This window comes from Anguilla rostrata, unplaced genomic scaffold, assembly GCF_018555375.3.
Source record: "Anguilla rostrata isolate EN2019 unplaced genomic scaffold, ASM1855537v3 scaf1037, whole genome shotgun sequence".
NCBI classification, from domain to species: Eukaryota; Metazoa; Chordata; class Actinopteri; order Anguilliformes; family Anguillidae; genus Anguilla; species Anguilla rostrata.
This window is the reverse complement of record NW_026986382.1, coordinates 3,819-19,322: the sequence shown is the minus strand read 5'-3', so window position 1 is coordinate 19,322 and position 15,504 is coordinate 3,819. Positions and strand designations below refer to the sequence as shown.

The following is a 15,504-nucleotide window of genomic DNA, read 5'->3' as shown; positions in this document are numbered from 1 at the left end:
GTGTATGTCCAATTTGTATTGGTATGTAGGCCTATGTATTTCGCTGCCCAGGCTTTCTGTTGCGTGAATGATAGTATGTTTCTTGGTACAAGTGTGTTCGTGAATGTGAATGTAAGATGCTGCCAGGGAAATGTCCCCATGCGGATAAAGAAGTTCTCTATGTATGTATGTACAATATGTGTTTTACATGCAGTATTTATTGTACGTAGCAAATATACAATAACTTGCACATGTACTCAAATTCAGTTCAGAAGCAAGTATAAACATGTTTTCTGGAGAAATGTGCTTCCTGTCGTTGCTCAGCAGCAGTTTTGTACATTAATGAATTTATACATTAATTTAAATGTACAATGTTCAACGTGTTCCATGAGGCAATTCAAAATATTTGTCTCTTTGATCTGACAGAACGTTTGCATGACATTGTGAAATGATAAGATTAGAAAACACAGGGCCAAGTGACTTGAAAGAACTGAGGAAATATTGGGTAGCATTGCTTTGAGATACATCTTATGTCATTTCGGTGAGGCAAGATAGCCTATATTGTTTCTAGCATCGTAACTTGGCGTCATTTTGATATCAATACTTTTTAGTAACTTGGCATTTTTGTACGTTGAAAACGTGTTTTTTATGAGATATCAGTTCTTTTTGCAAAGCGTTTTATTATGAGAGTGAGAAATGTGACCCTATAAAAAACGGGTGTGGATTATGGCTATCGTTGTGTGAATTTGTACAGTCTGATGAGCGTGTACCGTTCAGTAGTTTCGGTTTGCTGTGAAACAGTGTCTGTGAGAAAGGATGCAGTGGCATAAGCGTAAACAAATCAGAAACGCAGATGAAATATGGCCAGTTTATGTACTCACGGATTTGACGTCCATCCAAAGAGCCTTGACTGACAAAAGAATCAGCAAGTCAGTAGAATTATAACTCCCTAGGTCGCAACTTGTGTAGCCTTCTGTCCTGCTCCGTTGTCTTTTATTTCGTGGAGATGCACTTTTAGTGTTTGTAAGGTTTATAAGGCATTTTGATAGGCTTATCTGCAGGTAGGAATCCTCTTCGCTGTTTTGCTAAACTAGAACCGGAAAACATGATAGTGCAGAATAGGAGCAGACGCATATGTCCCAGCAGGCTTTGCATATGAGAAAATGACAACAGTGTGAGATGAAATTACGAAATTCCGTAGTTGAAACAATGTTTTTAGCAGAGTGGGCATGTAGGTGAAGGTTGACATGATCACGGAGTATAGTGCGAAGTAAATGGAGTGGCCATGAGCGAGCTTATGTTCCTTATTGAATGGTATATATAACAGTCGCTGTGTAGTATTAACCCTTAAAGTGGAGGTTTAAGTAACATGTGAAATCCATTGCATTGCTGTGTTTTTTTCATGTTCAGTGCTAGTAGTTATAACTATGAGTGAATCATGATTTTAAATGTAAATGTTTTAATGGGGAGTTGCAGAACGTACACGTAATTGTTTGTATGTGGCTAGATAGAGAACAGGGCAAGGTAACATGAATGTAGAAACGTGGCGTTAACTGATAAGAAGGTTTTGTACGGTAGCCAAGTGAAGAAATGTAGTTAGTAGAAATGGCACAGCGGTGAACTGGTGTAACTTTGTAATAAAAGGAATGCATTTGCCGTCATGAAATGCATATGGGTGGCCATGAGTGAGTTTTGGTAAAGCAAATATAAGCGTAAGAGAACGTTAATGTAAAAGAGGAAAGTATCTGCCTGAGGACGAGGCGGGATTCAATCGTTCAACCGGAGGTTTACCAGTCTGCCACTTTGTTAGGGGCAGCACCATAACATATGCAATGCCTGAAATATAATTAGCAAACCTGTCCGTGGTTTTAAAGAAGAACACAGGCGAGCAGCCTAAGCGCAGAAGAGCTCTGGTTGAATCCATATGGCTTTGCAATATTGTAGCCGGTGAACAATTGAACGTGCAGACGGTACGTCATAATACTGTGGTGCAAAAGCAATAATTGAGAAGTAGTAGACAATTATTAGTCAAGGTAAAAGCAGGTTAAAGGAGAAACATGGTGGTTGAACGTGACACTTCTTAGTTGTCTTTAGGCAAGAACAAAACAAATGTGCATAATTTTTTTTATTATTCAGTCAGTTCAATGTACTTTAAAACGTGTTTTTCTAAGCCTAAATTTCCCACTATAAAAGTTCACCCGAACCGTCTGGGCGTGGTAATGAGAACTGTCAGTTATGTTAACTGTCAGTCAGCTATGATTGACAGACCGTGGCCCGTTACCATAGCTACCCCCATGATACGTGCTGTTTTTGGGAGACTTTTCACAATCTAGCTAGCTTAGCAGTATATGAAGTACCGATAGATAGCTAAGGTAAAGACGTTGACTTATATCCAATTATAATTTTTGCTATCTAGCTAGCCAAGTTAAGATGAAAGCACAACTATAACGTCCTCATAAAAGCGAACTAGCTAGCTAACGTTATCGATAACATTACGTTATGAAAGCAAACTACCTAGCTAGCTAATGTTAGCTAGCTAGCTAAATTAATATAACCAGAAATAATCTAATAGTCCTTAAAAGTCACTCTAATTTAAGTGAACCTAACGTTAGTCAAATATGTGCATTGTCTTGCCTGTAAGCCAGCCGCACAAACTATGGGTCTGGAGTTATCCATGGGTTTACGGGGCGTGGGAAAGGGGAGTGGTGTGGGAGTAGGCTACTGTGTTCGTGACGGACCAAGTTGACAACTTTGTCAACGGTTTGAAAATAGGACGGTAAATTTAAAATGCATATTTCTCCAAAAATGCAGAACGGACATATTTAATACTGTACTCATTGTGTTTCTTCAATGCCTCGTGTGCAAGTAGCACATAAAAACGAGAAGGTGTGAAAATCACCATGGTACTCCTTTAAAGAAAGGTGCTCTTAGCTGGGTTTGAACCTTTGACCTTGTGTTCTCAAGACTGTAACCTTACCCACTACGCCACAGGTGGACTAGCTGTTTGTACTGTCAATGTTTCAGAGTAAAAAGGTATGGGTATTTTGCGTGTGTTTGCGAGTTTTCCATTGGGTCGTGTAGGTGAAGATTTGGCGGGTGTCGGTAAAATGTCCAATGGGGAGACATGTTGTTAGTGGGATAGGTGGCAGGAAAAATAAGAATGAGAAGAAGAAGAAGAAGAAGAAGGAGAAAACGCAAAATCCCCTTAGTTTGGGGCTTTATTGTGTGGACATGTGAAGTTGTTTATGAAATCTGTCTGTTGAAATGGGGTCAGAATGTACAGAATTTAATGTTTTTAAGGGCTGAGTGTCTGTGGCTATTGTGGTTATTTCTGTGGGGAACCCTGAAAAGTGCCAAACTCTCGGTGCTGTATAGGTATGGGGGCATGCTCCCGCCAAGGCGTAACTTGGCGGGATGGCATACCTGCCATCCCAATTAAGGTATACCTTTAAAAGGGTGGTCTGAGGCACTCGTAAGCTGTCCCTTAGCGATGCGCTCCGCGGTTTCAGCCTTATTATGCCAACATTTTGCTTTTCAAATCGACAGTTGTACTACAGTGCGCATCTAGTAGCACATCGGCATGCGAAAATGAGTTTAATATTTACTTTACGAAAAGTAATTATCCAATCAACGTGTCTGTGCATAGCACATCGTGTGAATGTTGTCGTTTCACCTGTCTATCCCCATCATGATGGTAATTAAGTATAGGGCCTATCCATGATACTAATCCAATTTGTGAAAAGAAAAAAAAAGTTTTAAAAAATTTATACGTAGTGGCGCTAACTTAGGATATGGCTTTTCTGACTGCATACCCTGTAGAAATTAGTTCATTTGTGTGTGAGTCAATGATCACACTGACTTGGAACAAACCGCCGGTTTATTAAGAATATAAAACCTGTGTGTGCAAAAACAACGTTGAGTGAGTCCACTTGCATGACCGAACTAGAACACGTTGATTGGCTAACCATAAACACACATACAGGTACAGTGGCTCATAATGGACAAACATAGCCAAATGATCTACATCCCCTTCCTTTAGCTCACACCTCCTATATAAAACAAAATAGCACTGGGTAAATATCAACATTACGGAACATTTTTCTTACCATGTTGTTTTACGATTTTCGGTAAACAACCCAATAATGATATTCTTGGTTAAATTTAAGATTATCCAACAGCAAATTAAGGTGGATGAACAAATCATTTTAACAGGTAGACCTATTCATAAGGCACCCGGTATATAATTCATCATGATCAATTTCCACAGACGTGCTTTTGCCTTTCATTTACAACCATTTTTGCATTGCAGAGAAAAGTTTGCGGGAATCAGTGCAGTGCAGTGATATTACATTACAGGCATTTGGCAGACGCTCTTATCCAGAGCGACGTACAACAAAGTGTATAACCATAACCAGGAACAAGTATGACGAAACCCCTAGAGAGAAGTACCGGTCCAAGTACAGGGAACAACCGCATAGTTCAACTTGGACCCTGGTGGTTAAACTGATTAACACTAACAACGAGAATGGCAACAACGCAATCTATGGAAAAATAAAAATAAATAAAAATACAAGTAGTCGTTAAGACTAAGTCACCTATTAAACAGCTGCCTAGTTACAACCCTAAGTTTAGTCATTTACAGGGGGGGAAGGGAGGGATGGGGAGAGGTGCAGCCTGAAGAGGTGGGTCTTCAGTCGTCGTTTGAAATGGGTCACAGTCTCAGCTGTTCTGACCTCCACAGGGAGGTCATTCCACCATCGTGGGGCCAGAACAGACAGGAGACGTGTTCTGGAAGTGCAGGTGCGAAGAGGGGGAGGTGCTAGGCGTCCTGAGGTAGCAGAACGGAGGGATCTGCTGCTACAGTTGCCTATATATTGTGTGACAAAAACAAATTAACATTAGACCTTTGTTTCAATAAGAACAAAATAATTCACCCATATGTAGCCTATATCCTTTCCCCTGGGCTTCCACGAAGTCCCAGACTATGGCTTATATGTCCCGATTGACGCTTTTTATTTTATCCATTATAGCCTATATGTACGTATTTATTGAAACTATCACAAGATCTCGTCTTAACGGACTCTTAAAGAGATTAGCAGATAATCTCAAGTAGGCATAGCTTCCTCTTCTGCAATATTAGATTGACGTAAAATGATTATGACAACGCGTGTAATATTAAAACGTCATTCACAAGCCTTTACAAGTGAGACAATCGATTCGCTTGGCATCGATTGATAAACTTTTCAGCACCACATTGAAGGCCAGCTCCAATTTACGATGTACCTTTAAGTTGTACCTTAAGAGTTGCCTTAAGTTATAGTCTGGGAAACACTTGTAAAAAAGCGGTTTCCCTTAAGAAGGTATACCTTAAGAACCTTCGTAAAACGTTAAGGTACATCGAAACTCGGAAACGCAGCCCATACCTTTTTACTCTGAAACATTTCCTGTTTAAACAGGTAATCTGCCTGTGGCCTAGTGGGTAGTTACAGTCTTGGGAACATGGGGTCTTAGGTTCAAGTCCACCTAGGGACAAGTATCTTTAACCTGCTTTTACCCTCACTAATAATTGTCTACTACTTCTCAATTATTGCTTTTGCACCATATCTACCCGCCGTTCACCGAACATATACACTGCATTATGACGTACCGTCTGCATGTTCAGTTATTAACCGGCTACAATATTGCAAAGCCATATGGATTCAACGGGAGCTCTTCTGTGCTTACTGGCCTGTGCTCTTCTTTAAAACCACGGACAGGTTTGCTAATGATATTTCACGCATTGCATAGCTATGTCATGGTGCTGCACTAATAAAGTCACCGACTGGTAAACCTCCGGTTGAAGGATTGAATCCTGCAACCTCATATTTATATTGTGTGCAACCTCATATTTATATGCCAGTGATACAAGGAATGGTGAAAGGCAGCTATACAGTTTCTGGGGGCTGAGATCAAATAAAATAAAATATTTATTCAGGTGCCACTTCAGACGTTTAGTTTTATTTTAAATATTCTTTAGGGGTACCAATAATTTTGACCCCTATGCTTTTGAGAAAACTGCTATTACTCAGAAGTTTTTTTAAAAAGAATATTTTTTGAAATTATACTGAAAGTAAGTAGTTTCTCCAAATGTTTGAGCAGACAATTTGCATCATTGGGTATATTGTTTGTCTTGCACAATAATTTTTGCTAATTTTCGTAAAGAGGGCCAGTAATTCCTGAGTTGAATGTATAAACTCTTCTTTGCAGACTGAACAGCTGTGACCTCACAGAGAAGTCCTGTAATATTGTGGCCTCAGCTCTCCAGTCATCAAACTCACCCCTGACAGATCTGGACCTCAGCTACAATAAACTGGGAGATTCAGGAGTGGAGCTGCTCTGTGCTGGACTGATGAGTCCAAACTGTAAACTACAGAGACTGGGGTGAGTAGTGCTCTGTACTGTGTGACATTAACTAAATAGAGATACTGATTAGGGCAATGTAAGGGTTTGAATTGTGTCACCGGGAAGACTAATTTCCTGACTCCATTCATTTTCAGAGCCTGTAACCTAAATGTTTGTGTGAATGTGAGTTTGCATATAAGATTATTGACTGAGGTATGCTCATATGAAATGATGGGCAGCTTGACCCTGTATCCTGGAGAGAGAGACTAGCTACTGCTGCCAGGCATTCATCTATGTGTTCTCTGACATTAAGATCTTCAATCCTGGGTGGTAAATGTCATGCTCATCCAGGAATCTAAAACCAACACCTGGGATTAAGCTAATTAAGATTTACCCCATCTGGGTAGCGAGACTATATAAATATCACAAGGCATGACTTCTGTATTATTCTATTAAATAACATTTGACTGACCCATGAGCTGCATATCCTGCTAGTGAATCTAACAATATGCTCAGTGAGTACCTCAGTAAGGGTGTTACCCCAAAACTTTAAGTTACTGTCGCTACCCCGGTTCTCCGAAACACAGAGTGGAGAGATCCACGTATGGGAAACGACATCCGGTCATCCAATTTCACCAAGTATGGTTCTGACAGCTAGTAGCGCATTCAGTGCTACAGGAGACTACTGCCCTCCTGGAAGAACATATAGGACACTGCAGCGCTACTACTCCTCAGTGAACATATTCACTTCTCATGCGCGGCAAGCAGGGCAGCGTTGGTGGATCTCTCCACCGGGGTTACAACAGTAACCTAAAGTTCTCTTTCATCATCTCGTGTTTGAGATACACCTATGGGGAGACATAGACGGCTCCCAGAATGCCTTATGCTCACAGCTGAGATGCTGTCAGGCCAGCAAGTGATGCCTTCTCCCCTGAGGGGAGGGTGGTGTCTGGCACATCCAAGTAGGGAAGTACTGAAGACTTTCCACTGCCCAAAGCTATAGCCAGGACCCAGAAACAATGTGAAGCACTAAAAGCCATAGCAGATGAGGGGAGATGTGTGCGCCTCACACAGAGCTCACCCCCAGAACTGAGTGGGCTACCGGCCTCAGGCAGTGGAACCTAGCAACAGTATCTGGAGAAACCCAGCCCACGGCTAAATAAATATCCTGCAAGGAGACCCCATGAATAGGGCCCACAATGCAGCCATGCCCCTCATTGAATGAGCCCTCAGGCCCAAGGGGGGTGTTATCCTCTTTGAATCATATGCCATAACAAGAGCTTCTGCAAGCCAATGGGACAGCCACTGCTTAGAGATACTTTTCCTTTGCAGGCAGGGGCCCAGGTGACTAAGAGATGGTCGCTCTTTCTAAAAGCTTTAGTCTTTGTCATATGCGTGTGGAGAACACAGCATATGCAGCCTATGCTGCTCTTCAGAGGAGAAAGGTGGTGGGTGAAAAGCGGCAAGCTCCAACACCTCACATATGAAAGCTGGGAAGCTTTTAGGCATAAAGGCTGGATTGAGCTTAAGAAAAAGCCTATCCATTTTAGGGGAGAATATTGTGCACGAGAGATGCACTGAGAGTGCATGGAGGTCACTGACTCACTTAGCTGAGGCTAGTGCAAGCAGCAACGCTGTCTGGAGAGAAAAACAACTTTATTTATAGACTCAAACGGCCTTGGAGACAGATCCTCCAGCTCCAGTGATAAGTTCCAAGGGGGAATGTGCTTTTTAGCAACAGACAGAGCACAGTGAGCCCCCTTCATGAACCTGTGAATGAGGGGATGCTGCCCCACTGCATAGTCTTTGAAACCAACATGACAAGCAGTGAGAGCATTCAGGTAGATCTTAATGGTAGGAAAGGATTTCTCTTTATCCATAAGGTTCTGTAAAAAGCACAGCACATCAGAAACAGAGCTCTGGTAAGGCACTGACTCACGAGAGGCACACCATCTTTCTAACACCTGATACTTATTGTCATAAAGTGGCCTGGTAGAGGGCGCTCTCGTGGTCTGGATGGTTGCAGGCACGTGAGGGGGAAGCCCTAATGCGTTGAGGTTATGCCTCTCACGGGCCAAGCCCATAGAGCTACTCGCTCGGGGCAGGCGTGGTGTATTTCCCCGTTCACCTGAGACAGGAGGTCCGTGTGTAGCGGGAGCGCGCATGGCTGTACATAAAGGAGAGGGATAATCTCAGCCAGCCATGGCAATTTCTGCCACCTGCGTGCGATTAGGATCAGTGTGAAGCTCTGCTCTCTCACTCTGGCTGGAGTGGGAGAGATGAGAGTGAGGGGGGCAAATGCCTGTGAAGAGATCTACAGCTGCACGGCCAAATTTGTGCCATAGCATTTCCACAGTCTGGGGATGTAGATGCCATTCCTCATAGAGTTGGTTTCCCCTTAGCCGCGTTTCCAACAAAAGTACCCGGAACTTTTAGTCCCAGGAACTACTTTTCAAGGAACTAAAAGGTTCCTTCAGCCCATTGTTGTCTGCGTTTCCACCGCGGTCTGAAGTCCCGCGAAGATTAGGCAAATTAGCCCACTGACGTATGAAAAAGCGACGTTGTCTTCGGTCCATCTGTCCTATGATTTCTTCTGTAACCCCATACTACCACCGAAGTAGCCTACATTATTTTCTAATAACCGGGACAACCCGGAGGGGTCTATTCCACTTATATACAATGGGCTACCAACAATGACTGTATATGGTTACTTTTGTATTTATTGATTTTTATCGATTTAATCACCTGGAATTGAAATATTCTTCTGCAGCCGTTTGGGCATATTTTACCATTGTCAAGCCGAACTGTCGTTGGTAGTTGATCTTGGACCGTTGTTATGCAACAAATAGGATATAACAGGTCAATAGTCAGATTGTAACTGTTTTATATATCCTCTCAAACACATTCATTATGTTTTTATGCGAACATTCACTTTCATGTCTTGACATCCGAGGCGACAGAATGCATTCACATTTCCAATATAACTGGCAACAACAGCAGAAAACATGCACACGTTGTAAACAATTTGCTGTTTGATTACTTTCTCATCGTCAATTCCATATAGGCTAATCGCAAAATGACAAGAATAGAACGAAAACTTGGACTTGCGTGAAAATTTAAATTAGCAGTGGTACAGCCACCGTTTGCTTTCCTTCGAAGTTACTGCCAGCCGTGCAGTGAAGTGTGCCCTCCAGATGCGAACCATGCACCATAAATTAGTCCATAGTCTTCCTGGTATTTTTGTGGAATTGAAGAATGGCACAGTAAAATTACTGCAGTCTGAAAAAGCTAAAGGGACGATTACTAGAATTAACCTGTTATTTTACCCTGACAAAAAGTGCGGAAGGTGATTTCCAGTTTGCTTTTACTGTATCACCAATGTGAATTACGCAGAACTACCGCATACCTCACATAACTGTATCAAACGTTTTGAGTCAATTACAACGGGCTAACAAAGAAAATCTGGAAGAAAATATTCAGCAGCTGTTGTAGTCTGTAAGTCCCGGTCACTTGTCTCCCCAGTACTGTCTGTGTTCCCTGAGCTGCTTCACTCCCCTGTACTTGTGTGATTTCACTATTCGGGTGGTTCCGGGTTTTCGTGGTTTCCCCCCCTTCCTTCCAGTCTCGTTTTTACTTACTTCCTACTTATTTCTAGTTTTACTAATTTCTACTAATCCTTACTAACTCATAGATTGTAAAGTACTAACCTCATTAATATACTAACATGTGAATATTACTAATGGACTAACACACACTAGTTTTGGGTTTTTGATAGTTTAGATCACTATAATAATACATTAACCAGTCTCCCCTTTTCCATGCTGCGCTGTAGCTCCGCCCCTTTTCTTTCTAGCCTGCACTAACGCTGAGTTCTGCAATTGCCTGCACCTGTCTCTTGCTCTGACTGCACCTCTCTCTCTCTGCACGCGTTTGTACCTGCTCAACCCAGGCCGTCTATTATCATTGTGGTCTATGTGATTCCAGTCCGCGTTTTGTCAGTCCCCTGTCATTTTATTAGTTTTCCTAATGTTCTTCACCTGGATGATGTTTGTTACTCCTCCCTCACTCACTTAACCCCTCTTTGATTGTTACCTTCCCCAGTGTATAAATGTCAGTCTTTTCCACCAGTTCAGTGTCAGAACGTTGATCGAATTCATTGTGCCGATTGTTAGTAAGCCTTTGTCTATCGAGATTCCTGCGACACCCCTTTGCCCGACTTCGAGTTTGCCTGCCCCTTTTGGTTTTGTTTGCTTCTGGTTTGACCTTCGCTTTGCCTTGACTTTTCTTTTGCCTGTCCCTTTGTACCTTCGCCATTCTGATCTCCTGGTTTTTGATTTTTTGGCTGTTTTTTCACTATTCTTTTGGAAACTCGATTCGGCACCGTCCTCTCTCTGATTACCTGGCTTCGAACCTCGGACTGAATAAAGACAACGTTTTTTGGATTTCCCTGGTCTGCGTGTGGGTCCTTACACAGAACATCACAGCAGCCGAATTAATCCGTTTGAATGTTTTGGTACGTAATATGCTGTCCCAGCACGAATGCTTAGCATTTTATAAAACGAATACTAAAGCAAGAAAAGAACAGAAGAGCACACGTTATAATTCCAAGACGGTGGCAGGCTATAACCAAAACTAGGCTACTGCGCCGCATAACATACAAGTTTGATTTGAAGTTATTATGAAAATAAATCGGTTTGCGGCTGCATAATTTTAAACCTGGCGGTTGAAATAAAACACTGCAAGTAGTCGACCAATCAGAAACTTTCAGCGCTTGCGCCCCACCCCAAAGGTTCCGGTACTTTTGGAAAGTACTCCCCCCCCCGAGCAGGAACTTTTTTGGGGATAAATTAAAGTTTTGAGTTCCTCAAAAGGTTCCTAGTTCCGGGGTAAAGTTCTTGCGGTGGAAACGCGGCTCTTGACAGCAGATCCGCGCCTGCGTTCAGAATATCTGAACGTGGCTCACGCATAACCACAGAAAGTGACGGCTGCTCCAGACCAACACCATGGAGCTGGAGGGAGCGCATGCCACCTTGGTGATTGACATATGCTACCGCAGTCATTATTGCAGCGTACGAGCACATGATGTCAGACAGGGAAGAAAATATCTGAGAGCTGTCCATATAGTTAATAGCTCCAGATAATTGATGTGAGCTGAGCGCAGCTGGATTGGCCGCGTCCCATTCATCATGTGACCCCCTGAGTGCCCACCCCAGAGAGGGATGTGTCTGTCCTCATGACTTTCCACATGAGAACGATCCTGAGAGGAGTGTAAAAGTCTGTTTTCCCAGTGACTCAGAGTGTGTCACCGTGAGACGGTGATGGAGATCGTTGCTGGAGGCTGTGGTGGAGGGATGAAATCCACCTCATAAAGCCCCTCATTCTTAACAGACCCAGTGGCAAATCCTGAGAGGCTGACACCATCCGCCCCTGCAGTCTGAGGCTTGTGTGATACTGCACTATTGAGCCCGGTGTGAACTGAGAGAGGTATAAGTCTGAGAGATTAAATGCAGTCCACTGATAGGTGAACTCACAGCAAGACAGAGTTTAAATCCACTCCCAAGAATGTTACACTCCAGGATGGGGAGAGATCGCTCTTGGGGAGGTTTACTCTGAAACTTAGAGACAACAGATGTGTATGAACTCAGTGTCCAGCACAACTCTGCCTTTCAAAAATCAGCCAGTCATCTAAATACGTCAGTATTCTGATCCCCATTAGTCTCAATGGAGCCAGACCCACCTCTACACAAATACAGAACACCCGTGGACTCAGGGAAAGGCCGAAGGGTAGCAAACACCACGATGGGCAAAGCGGAGAAATTTCATCTGAGGGGATAAATGCTTACGTGGAAGAAGGCATCTTTCAGATTCATTAATGTGATCTAGGGATGTTAAGTTAATCGATTAACTGTGAATTGTTAAGAAGAATGTTGATTGATTCATTTCTATAGATTAAACCGTTGAATTTCATTAAACCATTTCAATGAATAACCTAATGTTGGTGATTAGATTTTAAATTAAAGAGACATTTTTAAAATTTTCAATTATAAATTCATGGTTCCCTCGACTGGCAGCATTAGTGAAATGTTATTGGTCCATTCCTGGAACATCAGTGCCATCTGAGCGCGTCTTCTCAGCTGCTGGTCTCACCTTCAGCAGACTGTACACCAGACTGACCCCAAAGCACGTAGACATGCTCATATTCCTTAACAAAAATGCTTAAGTATTAAGTTAAGCCTATTAGTTTATTAAAAAGTTAAGCATTAATAAGCAGCATTAATAAGCAGCATAAATAAGCAGCTTTAATAAGAAGCATTAATAAGCAGTATGACTAAGAAATATCTTTTGTCACCATCACAGTGGCAGTTCAGCCAGCCCTTAGCGGTCCCTCCTCTCCTGAACAGATTTCTCAGTCTGTGAATCTGTGTTTTTATGATTTTGCTTCTTGTAGTTTTGGCCTTAATACACAATCCTGTTTAAATGATTGTTTGAGCATGTCTTAATAAAACCTCTCTGATAGATACAGCTCATTAATTGGTAAGTCTGTTTTGAGTCATTCTTTTTATAGGCCATGTAGAAGATTTTAAGCTAATCAGTTTATCATTATTAATAAATGAATGGGTGCCGACAATCAATTAAAAGAATTGCACAAAATTTGCATCCCTAATTAAAACCAGTCGTTCTGACATTGAACATGTTGTTAACATTTTGAAATTATATTTCCTCAAATGTTTAACACTGAGATTAAAGATAGGAAGTAGAGAACCGTCCTTCTTTGGGACCTGGAATTAAGGATAATACAAGTTTTGTTGGGTTCGTTCTTTGGATATCACACGTATCGCCCCTTTTTGTAAGAGGCAAGAAATTTCTTCCTCTTAAACATGGGAGCGCTCTCTTGTGTTTGACAGTAAATGACTCTGTTGAAATGGAGGGGTTCACTCTGAACTGCAGTCTGTACCCCTTAACTATTGTCTGTAGCCCTTAGCTATAGTAGCGCTGCAGTGTTCTATATGCTCTTCCAGGATGGCAGTAGCCTCCTTCAGCATTCGACATGCTACTGTCTGTCAGAGCCAGACTTGGTGCAAAAACACAAGATGATGAAAGAGAAGTTTATTTATGGCACCAATGTAGTGATTTGTTCGCACAGAGATGCACACTTCAGTCAGTGTATAAGTAAGCCATGTACTTTATATGCGCTGTAAGAGAAAGAGTACTTTGACACAAAATATGAGAGTTGCCAATAACCATGAATAGAAAGCTTTAACAGTGTTAAGAGGTAATCATTTTATTTACAAGACATGGCAAGATGAACTGGACACTATTCTATAAGAGAGGAAAGGACATGCACCTGAAGATATTGTAAGATAAAGAAAAGGAACACAAAGAAATTGTGATGCATACCAAAAGTTCTTTTTATGAAAGATTTTTGGATAATGAAATAAATTGTTTGAGCTTCACTGAAATGCTATCCAGAGATCATCTCCCACAATCCACATGAGTTCACATTTGACAGAATAAAGTTTGACCTGACCTAAACTGCAGTACCTACCGCCATCCACAGCAGACGAGGAGGGGACGTCCGAGTCTGCCACAAAAAAAAAAAACCATGAGGCCTATATAGGGCCAGCAGCTACTCAGGCAAAGGGGAAAGTGGTGTGGAAAAAGCACTGGTATGCTGCTGGTGGCCTGACTGTATCTCAGGTCCAGGTCTGAGTGTGGAGTGGAGGTGCTGAAACTCAGCCCTGTCCCTCCGGCACTGTCCAGGTCTGAGTGCGGAGTGGAGGTGCTGAAACTCAGCCCTGTCCCTCCGGCACTGTCCAGGTCTGAGTGCGGAGTGGAGGTGCTGAAACTCAGCCCTGTCCCTCCGACGCTGTCCAGGCCTGAGTGCGGAGTGGAGGTGCTGAAACTCAGCCCTGTCCCTGTGGCGCTGTCCATGGTGCTGCAGGCTGGCCGGTGAGACACAGGTGAATTGGAGCAGAGTGGTGGCTGATGGCAGGGAGGGGCAGGGCTCCAGAGGACCACACCACAATACATACATATGAGCATGTGCACTACTTCCTGTTACAGTGAATCTGCCTTTAGCTGTGTGTTAGTTTGCAGTGCTGTGGGAAGTTTGTAACAGATAACCAAAAGGAAATAAGCAAAGTCGCTGTCCACTCTGAAAAATGTATGTTGCCTTTTACATCTTTACTTTTGGTGGTGGCCAAACATCATACAGCACTGAAATCTAACTGGCTGTCCACTCTGAAAGATGGCAGCTGCACGTCTAATATGGGATGGGAGGGTTAAGCCCAGAGAAACGATCATAGAAAAGGTAGATGAGCCCTTTGCCCCAATTCAGAGAACTTTCAGTATAAGAAAAGGGGACATTTGGGTCAGAATCACATCTGTAGAACTGTCAGAGTTCAGTCCAGCAGGATGTTTAATTTTCAGGTCCAAAATACTGCAGTTGGAGATTTTAGCACGGACATCTTCCTCAGAGCATCATCAACCTTAAAATCCTCAATTTCACTCTTCATCGCTGAACACTGTCATTGGCCCATTCCCCATATTAGATACATGCTTCGTGTATAGCTAATATAATAATACTATATTAACTCTTCTTTGCAGACTGAACAGCTGTGACCTGACAGAGAAGTCCTGTGATATTGTGGCCTCAGCTCTCCAGTCATCAAACTCACCCCTGAGAGATCTGGACCTCAGCTACAATAATCTGGGAGATTCAGGAGTGGAACTGCTCTGTGCTGGACTGATGAGTCAAAACTGTAAACTACAGAGACTGGGGTGAGTAGTGCTGTGTACTGTGTGATCTTAACTAAATAGAATTTATGATTATGGTTCTATTCAGTGAAATGTTAAAAAGCTCTTTCTCTCTCAGTTTACTCCTCTGTCCACCAGCATTCTTTCTTTGCCCATATACCTTAGTCCTCTATCACAACAAGCAAAAGCAGGTTTGTGCTTGCTGAGCAGAATGTAAGGTTTCAGTAGAGTCTGTAGTATCAGGTCACAGGTGATGACTGGATGCTGAATGTCTGATTGACATGGTAAAAGATTGACCACCTGTATAGTAAAATGTTTCAGGTCTGTCACACATTGCAGTCTACATCCATCTCCATTATTCACTACCTGCTATGAACTCTAATGAAA

General features: G+C 42.5%; 1 protein-coding gene across 2 annotated transcripts in view; it reads left to right on the top strand.

The window, feature by feature from the left end:
* The window catches only part of LOC135247031 (NACHT, LRR and PYD domains-containing protein 3-like), a 30,088-nt gene extending 14,917 nt beyond the window's left edge, over nucleotides 1-15,171 (top strand). The window contains exons 3-4 of one of the 2 annotated variants that reach the window (XM_064320327.1): nucleotides 6,226-6,399; nucleotides 14,968-15,169. In XM_064320327.1, the coding sequence (XP_064176397.1) occupies nucleotides 6,226-6,399; nucleotides 14,968-15,145 (352 nt within the window). In that variant the 3' untranslated portion in view covers nucleotides 15,146-15,169. Of the gene's footprint in view, nucleotides 1-6,225; nucleotides 6,400-14,967 lie in introns of both variants that reach the window. The other variant, XM_064320328.1, reaches the window with a different exon arrangement.
* Nucleotides 15,172-15,504: the final 333 nt, after the last annotated feature.